At 41.4% G+C, this 23,574-nt stretch overlaps 2 protein-coding genes across 2 annotated transcripts in view; both read right to left on the bottom strand.

Annotated features, from left to right (window-relative positions):
- Nucleotides 1-23,574, bottom strand: part of acbd4 (acyl-CoA binding domain containing 4) — a 179,971-nt gene that overhangs the window by 65,405 nt on the left and 90,992 nt on the right. The window lies entirely within an intron of this gene.
- On the bottom strand, nt 21,601-23,442 carry LOC306842219 (leucine-rich repeat-containing protein 45-like; the record flags this gene model as incomplete). The annotated part of the gene is made up of 4 exons (XM_079372343.1): nt 21,601-22,171; nt 22,322-22,469; nt 22,718-22,891; nt 23,314-23,442. 4 exons carry the CDS (start codon nt 23,440-23,442, stop codon nt 21,972-21,974), a joined length of 651 nt encoding a protein of 216 aa, XP_079228469.1. The 3' UTR covers nt 21,601-21,971.

The following is a 23,574-nucleotide window of genomic DNA, read 5'->3' as shown; positions in this document are numbered from 1 at the left end:
TGCAGCAGAAGCAGAGACACGCTGAGAGAGAGACAGGAGACATGAGGGACGTCATCAAGAAGATGGAGGAGGACTTTCAGGAGGAGAGGACATCATGGCAGACGAGAATGAGACGGCTCGAGGAATCCAACAGAGAACTGGAAGAAAGCACGAAACGACGTGTGAAAGAAGAAACTTCTCCTGAGGAAAGTCTGCACATTCAGAGAGACGAGACCACTGCTGCACAACTGAGCCAACGTGAAGAAGAGTGGCGGGAGAAAACGAGACAGCTGCAGGAGGAGCTGGAGGAGTACAAGAGAAACATCGACTCTTGTGAGGAATATTTGCGCCTGCAGGATGAGGAGGGGAAAGCCGCGAAAAAACGCTACGTGGAAGCGATCCGACTTCAACATGAGGAGGCTGAAGGGAAACTGAGGGAATGTGACGGAAAGTGGCGGATGATAGTAAGACAGGTGGAGCTCAAGGTTCAAGAACTAGTTGAAGAAAAAAGCAGAAGAGAGAAGGAAATCGCCTCTCTTGAGGAGAGTCTGCACATTCAGAGGGAGGAGAAGGACGCAGCACTTTCTGCAAAGGACGATCACTACCGAGAGGTGATCGTCCAAAAAGAGCAGCACGCTGCCACAGAGCTCAGGGAGTGTGAAGACAAGTGTCAGATCAGAGTGACGCGACTCGAGGAGGAGCTGGAAGAATCCAGGAGCGAACTCGCCGAAGGAAGAAAACAAGCAGAGAGGGAAATGACTTCTTCTGAGGAAGTGTGGGAGCTGACGGCGAGACGTCTGGAGGAGGAAGTCGCTCGATCGAGGAGCGAACTCGATGAAATGGAGCGCCTGCAGAGAGACGAGAACGCTGCGAGGATTTCTGCCATGGAAGATCACTACCGAGAGGTGATCAGAGTTAAAGAGGAAGAGTGGCAAGTGAGAGTGAGACATCTCGAGGAGGAGCTGGAAATATCCAAATGGGAAATTGGTGAAAGCAGAATTCAGGTTTCAAGAGAAATAAAGTCTCTTGAAGATGTTACGCTGCGGCAGCGAGAGGAGAACGCAGCGACGTTTTCAGCCTTGGAAGATCTCTATCAAAAGTTGATCCGCCTCAGAGAGGAGAACGCCGTCACTAAGCTGCAGGAGTGTGAAGAAAGGTGGCAGATCAAAGTGAAACATCTGGAGGGGACGCTGAAAGAACAGAAAGACCTCATCTCCTCTTTGTTAGAGAGAGCGATCGGAGTCACGGAGGAGCACGAGGACAACCTGATTCTGTTTGGTGAGATCCGATCAGAACTGAGTCAGAACAACGAGAAGTGGGAAATGAAGTGTAGGACGCTGGAGGAGAACTACTTAAAGGAGCTGGCTGAAAACAAGGAGAGCTGCCAGAGAAGACTGAAGGAGATCGAAAGAACCAACGAGCTCGGCAAGATGTTTCTGCAAAGAGAGAAAGAGTGGAGACGGATGTTGGAAGCCAAAGACGTCGAGCTTCAGGGAGTCCTCGGGAGGAAGAGGAAGAGGAAACCATGGTGGAAGAAACACTTCAGATTCAGAAGGAGACAGCGCCACCTGGTGGAGTATACTCCACTTTAGGCGTAGTCCAATGAGACGACCCCCCTAAAGTTTCTGTATTTAATAAGAGCATAGTCTCTATATATTATATTATATATTATCATATTTTTATGTTTTATTTTTATATTTTTATATTTATATTTCATATACCTTAATAAATAATTATACATTTATAATTTTTCTGTCCTCAGTGTGTCTGTCTATTCAGTGTGCACATTCATAAGAGTCTCAAAGAACAATCAAATAGCAACCGAACCGAAACACAAATAAATAAACACAGGATTTTTTTAAATGGGCTTTTTTCCCCTTTACAGCCCAACCAATGCAGCGTCCTCTTCTAACTCACCTCCGAGGTGTCAATAGGGCGACAGTCATTCAGTCCACAGGCCACCGACCTTTGACCCCTGACACAACTGTGGTGTTACAAACTGTAGAGACGCTAAGAAACGAACTCTACTTAAAACTCCGGCCTCCTCGATGCTAATTCTGTTAGCGATCGCTTGCGTAATATCCATCATGTGAACAAAATAGAAATGTCCCCCTTCGCTGTGTATCTGTATATGAATGAGGCCTGACCACATTTGTTCTCTTATCCCTCCATTTTGATACTTTTATTTTTTTAAGCTAAATGTTATCGTAGTAGTTTATAGGTTTGCCAAATAGTCTAGAAATGCCTGCTGCGATATGAATCAACCAATACGTTCAAAGGTAGGTGAAGTTTTGTAGCATTTTAACAATCTGACTTTGTACTTTGTATGCTTGTAAATGACCTTAAAGAGGGACGCTGGAAGCATTCAGAGAAGAAGATGCTTGAGGAAAGTTGATCTAAATCAAAGCGTTCATTGTTGTAACAATCTTTATGGTCAGGAGGATTTTTGTGATATGTTGAAATCTGTGAAAAGGCCAGTGATTGATCCTTTCTGAGACCTGTTCTACACACTTCTATTCTACGTTTTTTAAACTGAGGTTTTCCTCCTTAAAAAAATAAGTCAACAATGATGCCATTCCTCTGCAATGGCAGTTTTATTTTTGTAAATTCAAAACGTTTCAGAGAGCTGCCCCCCCCCCCCCCTTCAGTGGTGGACACTGTAGCTTCAGTGTTTAGCCAGCTCTGCATGTGGTGGACACTGTAGCTTCAGTGTTTAGCCAGCTCTGCATGTGGTGGACACTGTAGCTTCAGTGTTTAGCCAGCTCTGCATGTGGTGGACACTGTAGCTTCAGTGTTTAGCCAGCTCTGCATGTGGTGGACACTGTAGCTTCAGTGTTTAGCCAGCTCTGCATGGGTCTGTAAAGCTTTCTGCGTTCTAACCTCTCTCCATGTTTCAAAAGCATCTCCAACATTAATCCTAGTTTCAGCATGTTTGAGTTGTCGGCCCAGGTCACAGAGAGCTTTATGAAGCAGCAGTGACCTCCGGCGTCCAATCAGGCGTCTCTCCTCGTCAACATAGTGGGAAGGTAACAAAATAATTAGTGAGTGGTTTTAAACATGGACTGTATAAAATATGGACGTCACCCACTGGTTACTGATCAGGTATTTTGAAGCCCAGTAATGGTGGTCGACAATTTGAAAAAAAACAAAAACATTTGAAAAGTCCCTGTTGTTGCTTTTAAGACGAACCACACGTGGACAGACTGTTTTATTTAGCTTCATCTTTGAATGATTTTGTGTTTAGATGTGCGTGAACAGCGACTGTGACACATAGATTTAGTTACTGTCAGTGTTTCAACTCAACTCAACTCAACTTTATTTATAAAGCGCTTTAAACAGCCATGGCTGTGACAAAGTGCTGTACATCCATGAAGAGCACAAACATAAAACATAAGTAAAACACTAACAGGGTTAAAACAATAAAAACAATAAAAACAATAAAACACTAAAACAAAAACAGAGTCTCATGCTGGGTTAAAAGCCAAAGAATAAAAATATGTTTTAAGATGAGTTTTAAAAATGGACAGTGAGGGGGCGTGTCTTATATGCAGAGGGAGGTCGTTCCAGAGTTTGGGACCGGCAGAAGAAAAAGCCCTAACCCCCCTGAGCTTCCACTTACACCTCGGTACCTCCAGGAGCAGCTGGTCAGCTGACCTGAGGCACCGGGCAGGAGCGTAGGGATGGAGCAGCTCAGAGAGGTAAGGTGGGGCGAGACCATTTAAAGATTTACAAACAAATAAAAGAATCTTAAAATGAACTCTAAAATGCACAGGCAGCCAGTGTAGGGGGGCCAGAATGGGAGTAATGTGCTCCCTCTTTTGTGCTCCGGTTTGAACATGTTTGTATGTTCGATATCATTCTGAGTCATGCTCCTGTTTCATACAGCGTAGTTTTTTTTTTTAACATTGTTATTGTATGTTCACACATTACAAGAAGAACTATGACGTTTTAGAAGACGACCTCACTGCTAATGTCATGACTTGAAAGATATTTGCTGAGCAGATTTAGAGTTTGTGTACTGTTATATTTTACAGTATTTAAGAATCTGATAAATGCACGAAACAATCAAACAGCCTGAGATAATGTTTGGTTTCATTAAAAAGCTGTTAAAGGTTTTTAACTTCATCTGCTGTGCCATTTATGGCAAAAGAATTATCCAGAAGATTTTTTGTAGAATTTGTGCAAAATTTTAGATTTTAGATTTAGTGCCAAAAACCGTCAACAAACCGAGCCATGTTTCCAACAACAAGGTGTTTTTGACCAAACAGTTCTCGGGACCTTTTGAAGAGGAACTGTTCGCTAGAGAGTTCCCTGAGAATACACCGCAGGTCACCTCTTCTCCATCTGCACCGCCATGGTGTCTACTCTGAAGCAGGAGCTAAAAAGGTTCCTCTAAACGGGGGTGTAGGAACTAAAATAGTCCAGAGTTCCTGCGATGCAGAATCACCAAAAAGAGAGGGCCGGTTCCAACAGTTCCTAAAACTATGAGAAAGTTCCTGCGGTCTGAAAACCCCAAATAATGCACTTAAACACATCAGGGACGGTCCCTGTAAGAACTCTGACTATTCATGTTTTAAGGACAAACGTTGTGTTTTTAGTTTTTTATTGTATTGAAGGGAACAGAAACTTTTACTGTGCAGACCCAAAACTGACTGTCAATTATTTATGACTTCTGAATCAGATTACTGTTTGCTTTTGTGCTGCTAGCTGTACTGTAGTTAACCTGATGTATTTATTGAAACAGGTAATATAGGCACTATGGTAGAATAGAAATGCAATAAAAATATTCTTATAAAAGAGAACTGCGTAAATCTGCGTCTGATCTGTGTTTTTTTAATTTTTTAAAAATCTATTCATAATTTCTGAATCAAACAATCAGGACTAGAACGTCAGGAACAACTAGCCAATCACAGCGACTCTAAGAGGGTAACATTTGGGTTGCTTAGCAACAGTCAAATTGAAGAAATAAACTATGTTTGAAACCCATTGCGCCTTTGATCTGTGACATCACAGCGCCCACATGAGGAAGGCTGCTCTGTGCAAGGACAAACACCAAGTGAACCAGGAAATACTTTTATTAATTAATACAACTTGTAGAACACATTTCTGAACAGATGAACCCAAACAAAAGAGAAATGTCGAGTTATGGCTTGTGGCGTTCTCCAGTATTATCCAATGAAGAAATTGTTCAGTCTTATGAAAATGGACAATACATTGCAACGTCTCCCAAACTTCTCCTGGAGATGCTTAATGCAGCTCATCGCTCAGCTCAGGACAAAATCAAGAAGCTGGAGTGTGAGATGAAGAGCCTGAGGGAGGAGAAGTCAACGCTGCAGCAGAAGCAGAGACACGCTGAGAGAGAGACAGGAGACATGAGGGACGTCATCAAGAAGATGGAGGAGGACTTTCAGGAGGAGAGGACATCATGGCAGACGAGAATGAGACGGCTCGAGGAATCCAACAGAGAACTGGAAGAAAGCACGAAACGACGTGTGAAAGAAGAAACTTCTCCTGAGGAAAGTCTGCACATTCAGAGAGACGAGACCACTGCTGCACAACTGAGCCAACGTGAAGAAGAGTGGCGGGAGAAAACGAGACAGCTGCAGGAGGAGGTGGAGGAGTACAAGAGGAACATCGCCTCTTGTGAGGAATATTTGCGCCTGCAGGACGAGGAGGGGAAAGCCGCGAAAAAACGCTACGTGGAAGCGATCCAACTTCAACATGAGGAGGCTGAAGGGAAACTGAGGGAATGTGACGGAAAGTGGCGGATGATAGTAAGACAGGTGGAGCTCAAGGTTCAAGAACTAACTGAAGAAAAAAGCAGAAGAGAGAAGGAAATCGCCTCTCTTGAGGAGAGTCTGCGCATTCAGAGGGAGGAGAAGGACGCAGCACTTTCTGCAAAGGACGATCACTACCGAGAGGTGATCGTCCAAAAAGAGCAGCACGCTGCCACAGAGCTCAGGGAGTGTGAAGACAAGTGTCAGATCAGAGTGACACGACTCGAGGAGGAGCTGGAAGAATCCAGGAGCGAACTCGCCGAAGGAAGAAAACAAGCAGAGAGGGAAATGACTTCTTCTGAGGAAGTGTGGGAGCTGACGGCGAGACGTCTGGAGGAGGAAGTCACTCGATCGAGGAGCGAACTCGATGAAATGGAGCGAGAAATCAACGCTCGTGAAGAAACGTGGCGCCTGCAGAGAGACGAGAACGCTGCGAGGATTTCAGCCATGGAAGATCACTACCGAGAGGTGATCAGAGTTAAAGAGGAAGAGTGGCAAGTGAGAGTGAGACATCTCGAGGAGGAGCTGGAAATATCCAAATGGGAAATTGGTGAAAGCAGAATTCAGGTTTCAAGAGAAATAAAGTCTCTTGAAGATGTTACGCTGCGGCAGCGAGAGGAGAACGCAGCGACGTTTTCAGCCTTGGAAGATCTCTATCAAAAGTTGATCCGCCTCAGAGAGGAGAACGCCGTCACTAAGCTGCAGGAGTGTGAAGAAAAGTGGCAGATCAAAGTGAAACATCTGGAGGGGACGTTGAAAGAACAGAAAGACCTCGTCTCCTCTTTGTTAGAGAGAGCGATCGGAGTCACGGAGGAGCACGAGGACAACCTGATTCTGTTTGGTGAGATCCGATCAGAACTGAGTCAGAACAACGAGAAGTGGGAAATGAAGTGTAGGACGCTGGAGGAGAACTACTTAAAGGAGCTGGCTGAAAACAAGGAGAGCTGCCAGAGAAGACTGAAGGAGATCGAAAGAACCAACGAGCTCGGGAAGATGTTTCTGCAAAGAGAGGAAGAGTGGAGACGGATGTTGGAAGCCAAAGACGTCGAGCTTCAGGGAGTCCTCGGGAGGAAGAGGAAGAGGAAACCATGGTGGAAGAAACACTTCAGATTCAGAAGGAGACAGCGCCACCTGGTGGAGTATACTCCACTTTAGGCGTAGTCCAATAACGACCCCCCTGAAGTTTCTGTATTTAATAAGAGCATAGTCTATATATATTATATTATATATTATCATATTTTTATGTTTTATATTTATATTTTTATATTTATATTTCATATACCTTAATAAATAATTATACATTTATAATTTTTCTGTCCTCAGTGTGTGATACTTCTCTGTATTCAGTGTGGAGTATACTCCACTTCAGGCGTAGTCCAATGAGACAACCCCCCTGAAGTTTCTGTATTTAATAAGAGCATAGTCTTTACACTTATTTTAATTAATTACTTTATTTTACATTTATTTTTTACATTTATTTAAATGACATTTATTTTAGATGGATTATGTATATATTTAATAGGGTGGTTGCCTGAAAGGCAAACCACACTACTACAATTGTTATTATTATTAGTGTGAATGCTTGAAAGCATTCACACTATTGTTTTAGAAGACGACCTCACTGCTAATGTCATGACTTGAAAGATATTTGCTGAGCAGATTTAGAGTTTGTGTTATATTTTACAGTATTTAAGAATCTGATAAATGCACGAAACAATCAAACAGCCTGAGATAATGTTTGGTTTCATTAAAAAGCTGTTAAAGGTTTTAACTTCATCTGCTGTGCCATTTATGGCAAAAGAATTATCCAGAAGATTTTTTGTAGAATTTGTGCAAAATTTTAGATTTTAGATTTAGTGCCAAAAACCGTGAACAAACCGAGCCATGTTTCCAACAACAAGGTGTTTTTGACCAAACAGTTCTCGGGACCTTTTGAAGAGGAACTGTTCGCTAGAGAGTTCCCTGAGAATACACCGCAGGTCACCTCTTCTCCATCTGCACCGCCATGGTGTCTATTCTGAAGCAGGAGCTAAAAAGGTTCCTCTAAACGGGGGTGTAGGAACTAAAATAGTCCAGAGTTCCTGCGATGCAGAATCACCAAAAAAAGAGGGCCGGTTCCAACAGTTCCTAAAACTATGAGAAAGTTCCTGCGGTCTGAAAACCCCAAATAATGCACTTAAACACATCAGGGACGGTCCCTGTAAGAACTCTGACTATTCATGTTTTAAGGACAAACGTTGTGTTTTTAGTTTTTTATTGTATTGAAGGGAACAGAAACTTTTACTGTGCAGACCCAAAACTGACTGTCAATTATTTATGACTTCTGAATCAGGTTACTGTTTGCTTTTGTGCTGCTAGCTGTACTGTAGTTAACCTGACGTATTTATTGAAACAGGTAATATATGCACTATGGTAGAATAGAAATGCAATAAAAATATTCTTATAAAAGAGAACTGCGTAAATCTGCGTCTGATCTGTGTTTTTTTTAATTTTTTAAAAATCTATTCATAATTTCTGAATCAAACAATCAGGACTAGAACGTCAGGAACAACTAGCCAATCACAGCGACTCTAAGAGGGTAACATTTGGGTTGCTTAGCAACAGTCAAATTGAAGAAATAAACTATGTTTGAAATCCATTGCGCCTTTGATCTGTGACATCACAGTGCCCACATGAGGAAGGCTGCTCTGTGTAAGGACAAACACCAAGTGAACCAGGAAATACTTTTATTAATTAATACAACTTGTCGAACACATTTTTGAACAGATGAACCCAAACAAAAGAGAAATGTCGAGTTATGGCTTGTGGCGTTCTCCAGTATTATCCAATGAAGAAATTGTTCAGTCTTATGAAAATGGACAATACATTGCAACGTCTCCCAAACTTCTCCTGGAGATGCTTAATGCAGCTCATCGCTCAGCTCAGGACAAAATCAAGAAGCTGGAGTGTGAGATGAAGAGCCTGAGGGAGGAGAAGTCAACGCTGCAGCAGAAGCAGAGACACGCTGAGAGAGAGACAGGAGACATGAGGGACAAAATCAAGAAGATGGAGGAGGACTTTCAGGAGGAGAGGACATCATTGCAGACGAGAATGAGACGGCTCGAGGAATCCAACAGAGAACTGGAAGAAAGCACGAAACGACGTGCGAAAGAAGAAACTTCTCCTGAGGAAAGTCTGCACATTCAGAGAGACGAGACCACTGCTGCACAACTGAGCCAACGTGAAGAAGAGTGGCGGGAGAAAACGAGACCGCTGCAGGAGGAGCTGGAGGAGTACAAGAGAAACATCGACTCTTGTGAGGAATATTTGCGCCTGCAGGATGAGGAGGGGAAAGCCGCGAAAAAACGCTACGTGGAAGCGATCCGACTTCAAGATGAGGAGGCTGAAGGGAAACTGAGGGAATGTGACGGAAAGTGGCGGATGATAGTAAGACAGGTGGAGCTCAAGGTTCAAGAACTAACTGAAGAAAAAAGCAGAAGAGAGAAGGAAATCGCCTCTCTTGAGGAGAGTCTGCGCATTCAGAGGGAGGAGAAGGACGCAGCACTTTCTGCAAAGGACGATCACTACCGAGAGGTGATCAGAGTTAAAGAGGAAGAGTGGCAAGTGAGAGTGAGACATCTCGAGGAGGAGCTGGAAATATCCAAATGGGAAATTGGTGAAAGCAGAATTCAGGTTTCAAGAGACATAAAGTCTCTTGAAGAAGTTACGCTGCGGCAGCGAGAGGAGAACGCAGCGACGTTTTCAGCCTTGGAAGATCTCTATCAAAAGTTGATCCACCTCAGAGAGGAGAACGCCGTCACTAAGCTGCAGGAGTGTGAAGAAAGGTGGCAGATCAAAGTGAAACATCTGGAGGGGAAGTTGAAAGAACAGAAAGACCTCATCTCCTCTTTGTTAGAGAGAGCGATCGGAGTCACGGAGGAGCACGAGGACAACCTGATTCTGTTTGGTGAGATCCGATCAGAACTGAGTCAGAACAACGAGAAGTGGGAAATGAAGTGTAGGTCGCTGGAGGAGAGCTACTTAAAGGAGCTGGCTGAAAACAAGGAGAGCTGCCAGAGAAGACTGAAGGAGATCGAAAGAACCAACGAGCTCGGCAAGATGTTTCTGCAAAGAGAGAAAGAGTGGAGACGGATGTTGGAAACCAAAGACGTCGAGCTTCAGGGAGTCCTCGGGAGGAAGAGGAAGAGGAAACCATGGTGGAAGAAACACTTCAGATTCAGAAGGAGACAGCGCCACCTGGTGGAGTATACTCTACTTCAGGCGTAGTCCAATAACGACCCCCCTGAAGTTTCTGTATTTAATAAGAGCATAGTCTATATATATTATATTATATATTATCATATTTTTATGTTTTATATTTATATTTTTATATTTATATTTCATATACCTTAATAAATAATTATACATTTATAATTTTTCTGTCCTCAGTGTGTGATACTTCTCTGTATTCAGTGTGGAGTATACTCCACTTCAGGCGTAGTCCAATGAGACAACCCCCCTGAAGTTTCTGTATTTAATAAGAGCATAGTCTATATATATTATATTATATATTATCATATTTTTATGTTTTATATTTATATTTTTATATTTATATTTCATATAACTTAATAAATAATTATACATTTATAATTTTTCTGTCCTCAGTGTGTGATACTTCTCTGTATTCAGTGTGGAGTATACTCCACTTCAGGCGTAGTCCAATGAGACAACCCCCCTGAAGTTTCTGTATTTAATAAGAGCATAGTCTATACACTTATTTTAATTAATTACTTTATTTTACATTTATTTTTTACATTTATTTAAATGACATTTATTTTAGATGGATTATGTATATATTTATTAGGGTGGTTGCCTGAAAGGCAAACCACACTACTACAATTGTTAACTAGACAATTCCTGCAGAAATTGTGAGGGTGGTTGCCGTGTGTGCGTGAGAGTCTGTGTGTGTGTGTGTGTGTGTGTGTGGGACAGCAGTAAGAATGGTGCCATCTAACAGCTAAGACAGAACTCTGTCCCACTCTAAACACTAACTCTGATAAGCTGCTCACTGATTGGTTGACATTCAGCTTTGATCTGCCAGAACATTCCATCAATGTCTTTGAATGGGCTTACCACTGCTCACAAAACCTCAAATATCTTGAAAACTAAACATGATATAACCGATCCGTTTGGACTGTGAGCGACAGCACAAATAGGCGCACGTTTTGATATATTTATATATATTTATTTTCATCTAACATTCAGATTTTGACCACAGTGGCAATTTTAAAACATGAGTGAAAACTGTGAAATTCTGGACATCAGTTAGAGCCTTGATTCTCAAACTGTGGTGGTACGCGAGCTCCCCTCTAGTGGTACGCGGAGGAAGGTCATACATATTTTTTGAAAATAAAATTAATTTGAAAATATATATTAGCAAAATAGTAGAAGACCTAAAATTAAAATACATAAAACATATTAAATTCATATTTAAAATAAGCATGTCTTTCCATTATTTTTGTCTCAATATCCGCCTGCTACATCACCCGGTTCATGCTCATTGTTAATTAGTGTGAATGCTCAAGCATTCACACTATTGTTATCCAAATCTTTATTATTAGTGTGAATGCTTCACAGCATTCACACTATTGATATCCAAATCTTTATTATTATTATTATTAGTGTGAATGCTTCACAGCATTCACACTATTGATATCCAAATCTTTATTATTATTATTATTATTATTATTATTATTATTCCACTTCCGTGCTTCGCTTCTACTCTTCAACCGTTTGTCCTACTTTCACTGTTCAACTATCATACTGTTCAGCTTTTTCTGCTCAAGTGTGCTATGACTTTTCACGTTTGTACCACTTTTACTTTTTAAGTTATTTCACTTTTTCCACAAAATTCTGCCCCATAGAAATGAATGGGAAATGTTTCACTCAGAAGGTTGAGTGTTCGATCCCCAGCTCCTGCGATTAAAACTACTCTTCAAACATTTGTGTTACGTTCACCATTCAACTATCATACTGTTCAGCTTTTTCTGCTCATGTGTGCTATGACTTTTCACGTTTGTACCACTTTTACTTTTTAAGTTATTTCACTTTTTCCACCAAATTCTGCCCCATTCAAATGAATGGGAAACGTTTCAACTATTCAACCTCTTCTTCTGCTTATTGTTTTTTTTCTGCTGTATCTTCAGCTTTGGCTGTGGCTCAGTTTGTGACTCTTCGCCTTTCACTCAGAAGGATGAGAGTTCGATCCCCAGCTCCTGCGAACAACACAAATCTTCAACAGTTTGTGCTACTTTCACTGTTCAACTATCATGCTGTTCAGCTTTTTCTGCTCATGTGTGCTATGACTTTTCACGTTTGTACCACTTTTACTTTTTAAGTTATTTCACTTTTTCCACCACATTCTGCCCCATTCAAATGAATGGGAAACGTTTCAACTTTTCCACCTCTTCTTCTGCTTATGGTATTTTTCCTGCTGTTTCATCTGCTTCAGCTTTAGCTCAGTTGGTAGAGTTGTCGCCCCTCACTCACAAGGTTGAGTGTTCGATCCCCAGCTCCTGCGAACGACACTAATCTTCAACAATTTGTGGTACTTTCACTGTTCAGCTTTTTCTTGGCGTGTGAATGCATGTGAAGCATTCACACGCATTTTCCACAGGGAAATGCAATTTTTCTAGTTAGTGTGAATGCTTCACAGCATTCACACTATTGATATCCAAATCTTTATTATTATTATTATTATTATTATTATTATTATTCCACTTCCGTGCTTCGCTTCTACTCTTCAACCGTTTGTCCTACTTTCACTGTTCAACTATCATACTGTTCAGCTTTTTCTGCTCAAGTGTGCTATGACTTTTCACGTTTGTACCACTTTTACTTTTTAAGTTATTTCACTTTTTCCACAAAATTCTGCCCCATAGAAATGAATGGGAAATGTTTCACTCAGAAGGTTGAGTGTTCGATCCCCAGCTCCTGCGATTAAAACTACTCTTCAAACATTTGTGTTACGTTCACCATTCAACTATCATACTGTTCAGCTTTTTCTGCTCATGTGTGCTATGACTTTTCACGTTTGTACCACTTTTACTTTTGAAGTTATTTCACTTTTTCCACCAAATTCTGCCCCATTCAAATGAATGGGAAACGTTTCAACTATTCAACCTCTTCTTCTGGTTATTGTTTTTTTTCTGCTGTATCTTCAGCTTTGGCTGTGGCTCCGTTTGTGACTCTTCGCCTTTCACTCAGAAGGATGAGAGTTCGATCCCCAGCTCCTGCGAACAACACAAATCTTCAACAGTTTGTGCTACTTTCACCGTTCAACTATCATACTGTTCAGCTTTTTCTGCTCATGTGTGCTATGACTTTTCACGTTTGTACCACTTTTACTTTTGAAGTTATTTCACTTTTTCCACCAAATTCTGCCCCATTCAAATGAATGGGAAACGTTTCAACTTTTCCACCTCTTCTTCTGCTTATGGTATTTTTCCTGCTGTTTCATCTGCTTCAGCTTTAGCTCAGTTGGTAGAGTCGTCGCCCCTCACTCACAAGGTTGAGTGTTCGATCCCCAGCTCCTGCGAACGACACTAATCTTCAACAATTTGTGGTACTTTCACCGTTCAGCTATCATACTGTTCAGCTTTTTCTTGGCGTGTGAATGCATGTGAAGCATTCACACGCATTTTCCGCAGGGAAATGCAATTTTTCTAGTTATTATTATTATTCTACTTCCGTACGTTTTTTGATTCGCTTCTACTCTTCAGCTGTTTGTGCTACTTTCACCATTCAAATATCATTCTGTTCAGCTTTTTCTGCTCATTTGTGCTATGACTTTTCACGTTTGTACCACTTTTACTTTTTAAGTTATTTCACTTTTTCCACAAAATTCTGCCCCATAGAAATGAATGGGAAATGTTTCACTCAGAAGGTTGAGTGTTCGATCCCCAGCTCCTGCGATTAAAACTACTCTTCAACCGTTTGTGTTACGTTCACCATTCAACTATCATACTGTTCAGCTTTTTCTGCTCATGTGTGCTATGACTTTTCACGTTTGTACCACTTTTACTTTTGAAGTTATTTCACTTTTTCCACCAAATTCTGCCCCATTCAAATGAATGGGAAACGTTTCAACTATTCAACCTCTTCTTCTGGTTATTGTTTTTTTTCTGCTGTATCTTCAGCTTTGGCTGTGGCTCCGTTTGTGACTCTTCGCCTTTCACTCAGAAGGATGAGAGTTCGATCCCCAGCTCCTGCGAACAACACAAATCTTCAACAGTTTGTGCTACTTTCACCGTTCAACTATCATACTGTTCAGCTTTTTCTGCTCATGTGTGCTATGACTTTTCACGTTTGTACCACTTTTACTTTTGAAGTTATTTCACTTTTTCCACCAAATTCTGCCCCATTCAAATGAATGGGAAACGTTTCAACTTTTCCACCTCTTCTTCTGCTTATGGTATTTTTCCTGCTGTTTCATCTGCTTCAGCTTTAGCTCAGTTGGTAGAGTCGTCGCCCCTCACTCACAAGGTTGAGTGTTCGATCCCCAGCTCCTGCGAACGACACTAATCTTCAACAATTTGTGGTACTTTCACCGTTCAGCTATCATACTGTTCAGCTTTTTCTTGGCGTGTGAATGCATGTGAAGCATTCACACGCATTTTCCGCAGGGAAATGCAATTTTTCTAGTTATTATTATTATTCTACTTCCGTACGTTTTTTGATTCGCTTCTACTCTTCAGCTGTTTGTGCTACTTTCACCATTCAAATATCATTCTGTTCAGCTTTTTCTGCTCATTTGTGCTATGACTTTTCACGTTTGTACCACTTTTACTTTTTAAGTTATTTCACTTTTTCCACAAAATTCTGCCCCATAGAAATGAATGGGAAATGTTTCACTCAGAAGGTTGAGTGTTCGATCCCCAGCTCCTGCGATTAAAACTACTCTTCAACCGTTTGTGTTACGTTCACCATTCAACTATCATACTGTTCAGCTTTTTCTGCTCATGTGTGCTATGACTTTTCACGTTTGTACCACTTTTACTTTTTAAGTTATTTCACTTTTTCCACCACATTCTGCCCCATTCAAATGAATGGGAAACGTTTCAACTATTCAACCTCTTCTTCTGCTTATTGTTTTTTTTCTGCTGTATCTTCAGCTTTGGCTGTGGCTCAGTTTGTGACTCTTCGCCTTTCACTCAGAAGGATGAGAGTTCGATCCCCAGCTCCTGCGAACAACACAAATCTTCAACAGTTTGTGCTACTTTCACTGTTCAACTATCATGCTGTTCAGCTTTTTCTGCTCATGTGGGCTATGACTTTTCACGTTTGTACCACTTTTACTTTTTAAGTTATTTCACTTTTTCCACCACATTCTGCCCCATTCAAATGAATGGGAAACGTTTCAACTTTTCCACCTCTTCTTCTGCTTATGGTATTTTTCCTGCTGTTTCATCTGCTTCAGCTTTAGCTCAGTTGGTAGAGTTGTCGCCCCTCACTCACAAGGTTGAGTGTTCGATCCCCAGCTCCTGCGAACGACACTAATCTTCAACAATTTGTGCTACTTTCACCGTTCAGCTATCATACTGTTCAGCTTTTTCTTGGCGTGTGAATGCATGTGAAGCATTCACACGCATTTTCCGCAGGGAAATGCAATTTTTCTAGTTATTATTCCACTTCCGTGCGTTTTTTGCTTCGCTTCTGCTCTTCAACCGTTTCTGCTACTTTCACCGTTCAACTATCATACTGTTCAGCTTTTTCTGCTCATTATGGCTATGACTTTTCGCGTTTTTACTACTTTTACTTTTTAAGTTATTTCACTTTTTCCAGAAAATTCTGCCCCATTGAAATGAATGGGAAACGTTTCAGCTTTTCAACCTTCTTCTCAGCCTTATAACTTCTGCTCTGTTCAACGTAGAGACTTCCTTTTTGCTTTAAAACGTTCACACGTTCTTCTGCTACTTTTGCTACATTTACATTGGTTTGCTATCTTTTATACTTTTTAAACTATACCTACAAATGTTTGGTGATGTTTTTTACAGTTTTCTCCCTTTTTGAATGGGTGTCTATGTGGTGGAATGTTCAGAGCTAGAGTGCGTGACATCATCGCTTAGAGTGCGGCAGAGATGTGAGATTATTTCAAAATCTCGCGAACAAATTGCTCTAGCGACCACAATTTTCACACCACATGACTAAATTTACCCTCAAAACGTAGGAAAACTTGTCCTCTCGCTCACATTAAAATTTCAGGACAAACGGAGCTACGGTTTGGACACAGTGAGCTTCAAAGCGGCAGGTGGTCCAAAAAACTCTCCATCTGCGATAATGTTAAAAGAAACGAAAAATGTCAAATGAAAGAAAAATTGACTAAGTTTTTACATCGCTGTAGTTCCAACATTTCTTGGATGCCAGACATAAAAATTACATCAACGCGTTCAGCTATCTCTCCTCTTGCTCATAAAATCATCATTCAGCCGCGAACTCTTCATTTTACCCCTTAAAATGAGCACTGAATAGGGAGATGTTCCCCCATTTTCTCAGTCGAAGCTGCCAGCTGAATGCAGTTGCTCTTGATTGCACTTACACACACAAACACCCTCCCCTCCACACACGCACACACATGCATTGAACTTTATACTGTAAATGCTTTTCTTCATGATTGGCGGCTGTGGCTCAGTTGGTAGAGTCAATCGGAAGGTTGAGGGTTCGATCCCCAGCTCCTGCGAGTGACATGTCTGATGTGTCCTGTTCTTGTACAGATACTTTCAATTTCTTCTACTTCCTTTTACTACTGTTTTTCTTCTTCCACTTTTCTTCTGCTATTTCCTCTTCTTCTACCTCTTGTTCTTCTGCTTTTACTTCTTTTTCTGCTTCCACTTCTTTTACTACATTTTCTTCTATCACTATTTCTTGTTCTTGTACAGATACTTTCACTTTCTTCTACTTCCTTTTCTCCTTTTACTACTGTTTTTCTTCTTCCACTTTTCTTCTGCTATTTCCTCTTCTTCTACCTCTTGTTCTTCTGCTATTTCCTCTTCTTCCACTTTTCTTCTGCTATTTCCTCTTCTTCCACTTTTCTTCTGCTATTTCCTCTTCTTCTACCTCTTGTTCTTCTGCTTTTACTTCTTTTTCTGCTTCCACTTTTCTTCTGCTATTTGATCTTCTTCCACTTTTCTTCTGCTATTTCCTCTTCTTCCACTTTTCTTCTGCTATTTCCTCTTCTTCCACTTTTCTTCTGCTATTTCCTCTTCTTCTACCTCTTGTTCTTCTGCTTTTACTTCTTTTTCTGCTTCCACTTTTCTTCTGCTATTTGATCTTCTTCCACTTTTCTTCTGCTATTTCCTCTTCTTCCACTTTTCTTCTGCTATTTCCTCTTCTTCCACTTTTCTTCTGCTATTTCCTCTTCTTCTACTTGTTCCACTTTTTCTTCATTTTCTGCTAATTCTCCTCTACTTCTGCTAGTTCTTCTTCATTCAGCAGCGTTTCTGCAACATTTCAGCAGGAAGCATTCACACGCATTTTCCGCAGGGAAATGCAAATTTTCTAGTATTATTATTAGTGTGAATGCTTGAAAGCATTCACACTATTGTTATCCAGTTCTTTATACTTATTCTCCCACTTCCGTACGTTTTTTGCTTCGCTTCTACTTTTGCACCGTTTGTGCTACTTTCACCGTTCAACTACCATACTGTTCAGCTTTTTCTGCTCATTATGGCTATGACTTTTCACGTTTTTACTACTTTTACTTTTTAAGTTATTTCACTTTTTCCAGAAAATTCTGCCCCATTGAAATGAATGGGATTTTTTTCCACTGTTCCACCTTTTTCTCAGCCTTATAACTTTTGCTCTGTTCCACGTAGAGACTTCATTTTTACTTTAAAACGTTCACACGTTTCCCCGCTACTTTTACTACATTTACATTGTTTTGCTATCTTGTATACTTTTTAAACTATACCTCCAAATGTTTTGTGATGTTTTTTGCTGTCTTCCACGTTTTTGAATGGGTGTCTATGTGGTGGGAGGTTTCCAGATAGAGTGAGTGACATCATCACTAGAGTGAGGCTGAGTTGGGAGATTATTTCTAAATCTCCCGAACAAATTGCTCTAGCGACCACAATTTTCACACCACATGACTAAATTTACCCTCAAAACGTAGGAAAACTTGTCCTCTCGCTCACATTAAAATTTCAGGACAAACGGAGCAACGATTTGGACACTGTGAGCTTCAAAGCGGCAGGTGGTCCAAAAAACTCTCCATTCGAAACCATTAAAACGAGTCTGAAGAACACGAAAATTTTCTCCGTTTTTACATTGCTGTAGTTCCGACATTTCTTGGATCCCAGACATAAAAATTACATCAACGCGTTCAACTACTTCTCCTCTTGCTCATAAAATCATCATTCAGCCACCAACTCTTCATTTTAACCCTTAAAATAAGCACTGAATAGGGAGACTTTCCGCCCCCCAGCTGCCAGCTGACTGCAGTTACCGTAAATTCCGGACTATAAGCCCCTACTTTTTTCCTCACACTTCGCGCACTACGGCTTCTACTCCGGTGCGGCTTATTTATGGATTTTTCTTGGGGGACAATGAGCTTGTGCCGCAAAAACATTTGTCCTCGTCACATCGGATCTTAATATCAGTCATTTTGCGCTTCATGCACGCACCCTCATCATGGAAAACACACGGAGAAATACATATGATGCAGCTTTCAAGTTAAAGGCGATCGACCTGGCTGTCAAAGAAGCTAACAGAGCTGCTGCACGTTAAGATGACACTGACAGCAACAACGAAAAAGACACTGACGAAGTGAGTAATGAAGTCATTCCGAGTCAGTGAATGGATGGACTTTTTCTTGTGAAATGTATTAGGGTAATCTTTTTCATCAGCCGTGTTACAGACACTGTTCGATCAAGGATTTCCACTAGGCTTCGTATTTGCGGATGTTACCGGTAGTACGTATTTAATTAAAAGTTAAACAAATGTTTTTATGTCACGTCTTTCTGTGCAAATAGCTCTGTTATAACGTGGACACCTGCGGCTTATAATCAAGTGCGGCTTATATATGTACTAATAATTTTTTTAACTTATTTTTAGCCGGTGCGGCTTATATCCAGGTGCGCTCAATAGTCTGGGATTTACGGTATGTATGTATTTTTTCTCTTTCAACTGTTTGTTCTGTTTTCCTTGTTTGAATTATCCTGTATACTTGTATTTGTTTTGAACATGTAAAGTGTCTTTGAGTTTTTGAAAAGCGCTCTATCAATAAAATGTAAATTTGCTAATAGCTGTTTTTTTAAGAATTTTTTTTTTTGCTTTTGATGTCGTTTATATTTCCTGTTTTCCTGTTTTTTTGGAGCTGCTGTAACAACCAAATTTGGGAGATCAACTTTATCCTTTTAGATAAGCACAGATTTTGTTACCCTATGCTCTGTTTGGTACCCCCCATATATATAAAAAAAAAAGTATAGAGATTCAATCCAGTTTAAAAAAAAAAAAAGAAAAGAAGAAATTGGTATGTTTTGAAATACAACAAACGGAAAGCTCTCTACATTCTGAGACGAGACCTTCATAAAGTAGTCTCGATACACTACGAAGACGACAACGCTGGCGTATTTCTACATTCAGTGATCCATCATGACAATTAAGGGTCTTTGGCTGTTCCTCCAACACGTATTTAGATCTCTGAGAATCACATTTCACAACATTTTACTGAGAAAAAGAGTCTTCATCAAAAATAAGACCACAAAACAAATAGCTCAACAAATATAAATCACATGTACAACAATGTGAAGTCAAAACCCAGCCCTGTGTTTCATAGCTGAATACGCCGGGCTTCCTTCAGACGTTTTTAAAAAACAGCAGGTATCATTTTGTGAGCTGCAGAGAAGCAGCCGTCCGGTTTGACACATGTTCAATATTAAAGAGCATATTGCAGGTTAAAAAAATTGTTTAATTAATACTTTATATAGTCTGTTAATGGCCGTAAAATAAGTAGGTTATTTTTTTAATATGTTCTACAACACATAAGTGCTCTAATTTAGAGGAGAAAGTGGCTGTTTTAGCATAGCCGTTTAGAACGCGCTTTTTTTTCAACAACGCGTCATATGACGTAACATGAGGGAGTCGTGTTCTGTTACTCTGCTTTGATCGCTGTATGCGTACGTGTATGAATGAATGAATGAAGCCTTTATTGCCCCTGGGGGAACTTGTCTTGCACCGAGAGCATCAAACACTTTACAAACAAACATTTAAAGGCAGCACAAAAGAATTATAGCACAAAAACAGGCTAAAACATGATTAAAGAGGTGTAATGATACGTGGTAGTGAGTGAGAACAGACAGGATGCCTCCCTGCAATAGTTTGTAATTTGAGCGGCGCACATTCAGGTGCACAGTGTAAGTGGCTTGATTATTCATAGTGTTTTTTGGTGAATTATTCCCAAAACCAGAAACGATCGAATAGACGCGTTGAATATTTCGGCATCAGACACAAAAGCGTTCCCTTATTAATTTAAATCTCTGGGTGTTTAACATAAAATATTATATACGCAGACAGAAAGCGTTTAATGATTTGATCTGCTGGAATCCTCTGTTATTTTCTCTAGTTTGCGCGTAATAGACACCGGACAGTCTGTATTAATATATGTAGTCATACGATTGATTATAAATCCAACTCTGTTACAAGAGAGCGTGTGCGTGTCTGTGTGTGTGTGTGTGTGTGTGTGTGTGTGTGTGTCTGTGTGTGTGAGCGCGCAGTGGGGAAAGACGGAACGCGCGGTTTGGAAACAAACAGAAACACAAGCTTTACGTCTGTCGGTCCTCTATAACATTAAAACTTTAAACTTCTTGTAGTAGCCTAATATATGTGCACGCATTAAACTGTGGAGTGTGTGCGCTGTTGTGCATGTTTGTGTGGACGTGCGCTGTGAACTCACGTCAGGAGCATCCTGCACCATACACTGTATTATCTATAACAACGTGAGCACTGAGCTGCATCAGGAATAAACAATAAAGACAAAGTGCTGCATTTGCACAGGCCGTGTAATCGGATTCTATGTCTCTCTCTCTCTCTCTCTCTCTCTCTCTCTCTCGCGCGCACACAGCACGGCACCGTAATACGTTGTACAGATTTGCCGTTTTTACGAGCAACTCCCATACAATGTAAAGGTGAATGATCGGCACTTGCACCTTCTACAAATTGTTTTTTAATTGATTGAATGTGATTACAAACTTTATATATGCTGATGTGAACACAGCACTCGCCCATATATGGCGAGCTGACACCTGTCACTCAGCAGGATGCCTGCTCCGGATCTCTCCTCACACCACAGCTTCTCTCCTGAGGCCGTTATTCCTCTAATCCTGCCTGTTTCTGCTCTCTATCACATCTAACAGGTTCATAATAATAAGCCAGCACACCATTATATGTAAAGGAATACATATTTTCTTCCTAGTTATTGACGGGAGTGACACTCGGATCCATGCTTTTCTATGTTAAACAGACGGGGATTCAGCAGGACTCCCTTATGCTACGTCACAGCCGAATGCGGAAGTAAAGAGCAAAGACGTGCGAACACGTACTAAAACTTCTCCAGGAGACCCTGTGGGTTATTAATTTCAGAATTTCTTTAAAAACAGCATTGTTAACGTATTTTTCTATGATTAGTTAAATTTTGTCTTTAACCTGCAATATGCTCTTTAAGGCTTGAAAATGTGACAGGATGGGGCAGCACAGTCCACACGGGTTTCAATGGTTACTTACCGTCGTGTCAGTCAATGGAAGAGCGAAACACGACAACATGTTGGACAAACGTTACACCTCACTGTCTGACTCATGTTTGAGATCTTTATAGCATTATTTCTATTTCTGTGTCGTGAAGATATTAGTCACGCTGAAAAAACAGAATGATTGATTTTGACTGTCTTACTCGCAGTTATTCTACCTTTTTCCTGTGAACCAAGTCGACTATCAAAGTGGGACCTGCTCCGACAATTTCAGGCTTTTCTAACTCTTCATATCCCGCCTCTATCAGCACATTGTGTTTGGTTTAAAAACAGCACTAACAGAAAATATCTGTTTCTTCACTCCTGATTTTTTTCCCACTCTTTTCTTCTTTTAAAGTCCTGATGATTTGGATTTGTAATCTGTGCTGGACGCTCCTGACCTGTGCAGAGATACGGCGAGGGTCCGAGGTAGCAGCGGAGGAGCTGAGGTGTCTGCTCACTTCTTTGGGCTGCTGAAGTGTCCCAGAGGTGAGCCCTGAACGTAGGTGAGGATGGCGCTCTGCAGGTAGCTGGCTCTGTTGGCCTCGTCCTCCCTCATCCTCTGGATCTCTGCGTCTTTAAGCCGCAGCTTCTCCAGCATGGAAGACAGCTCGCTCTCTTTGTCCAGGAGCGCCTCTCGGTGGTTACTGCTGAGTACTGCAGGACAGCAAGCCACAGGTGAGGGGAGATATGACAGGATAAACTACAATCTACATCATATGTTCTGAACAAATCAGTCCTCTTTATTAAAAAGTGAAGAAGCGTCTGATGTGGCACGACTGAAAGTGATTCGGCGTGAAGCGGCACCTTTAATCTCTCTCTCCAGGGCGCTGATCTTCTCTTTGAGTCCTCCCTGCGCGGTCCTCTCTGCCTGTAAATGTCCGATCTGCTCCTGCAGCTCCACCCTCACCCGGCTCACCTCAGCCACCCTCTCCTGGTCCTTACCCGACAGCTCCTGCAACCACACAACCATATAAAACAACAGTTATCTATTTATTCCAAAACGAAGCAAGCGATTCACTCAGATTAAGAACACTAAGACCAGCTTGCATTTTGTCCGAGCAGAATAGAGCGCCCATGTGGTGAACGGTGTCTTTCTGTAGGTTATAGGATTCTCTACTGGAGCGCTTGGAGCAGCTGCACAAAGACGGCTCCTCGCTACGAGAAGGATGCAGACACATAAAGCAGCTTGTTGATCCTGACCTGCTGGAGCTCCTCGATCCTGCGCCTCAGTCCGTCCGTCTCGACGCTCTGCTGGCCGTTCTTGGCCTGCAGCTCACTGATGGTCTGTTTCTGCTGGGAGCAGTGCAGCTGCACCTCCTGCATGGAGGAGCGCACCGAGCGAAGCTTCTCCTCCAATGAGGAGACGTGCTCCTGCTGCTCGGTGGGGAGGGCAAAAAAAACAGCAAGAATGGAGTCACTTTGACAGAACTGAAACTACCCAGGACCAATCAAAAGATGACCCCACAGTCGAACAGTTTGACTTAAACTGAATGAAGCAAAACTGTTAACTTCCATCCTGCTCACTTATGAAACACTCACTGTGAATATTTGCTGCTTCTCTCTCTCTCAGTCACAGGCATGAAAGCTTTCATTATTGAAACAGTTTTTTGCTGCTGATGGTTTTTTTAGTCATAACTTCAAACTGAGTGCTGCAGTGTCTCATCGCAAAGGTTTCCCTTCATCCACTGATGTCTGGGATGAACCTGAATTTGTTTCCAGGCTGAACATAAATGTCCTCCAGTGACGACATGTTTCACCTGCTGACCTGATCACAGGTGAAGCCTTCTTGAACTCACCTCCTCCAGGCGCGCCTGAGCTCGCACCCGGCCCAGTTCCTCCTCTGCCTGGGCCCTCTCAGTCACACATGCTGCTTTGGCTTTACTCAGATCCTGCAACACAGAGTCGATGACAGTCAGAGTGAACATTACAGCACTGCTTGTGAGAGTGAACTAAAAGCTTTCACTCTGTTTAATGTCTAATCATTTACAGCCCAAACACTGTTGCATATATATTCTTGGACCTGGAGGTAATGATCATGGCTCAATGTGAGCCGTTGA

The sequence above is a fragment of the Symphodus melops genome, assembly GCF_947650265.1.
Source record: "Symphodus melops genome assembly, chromosome: 21".
Classification (NCBI taxonomy): Eukaryota; Metazoa; Chordata; class Actinopteri; order Labriformes; family Labridae; genus Symphodus; species Symphodus melops.
This window is presented reverse-complemented; position numbering and strand designations above follow the sequence as displayed.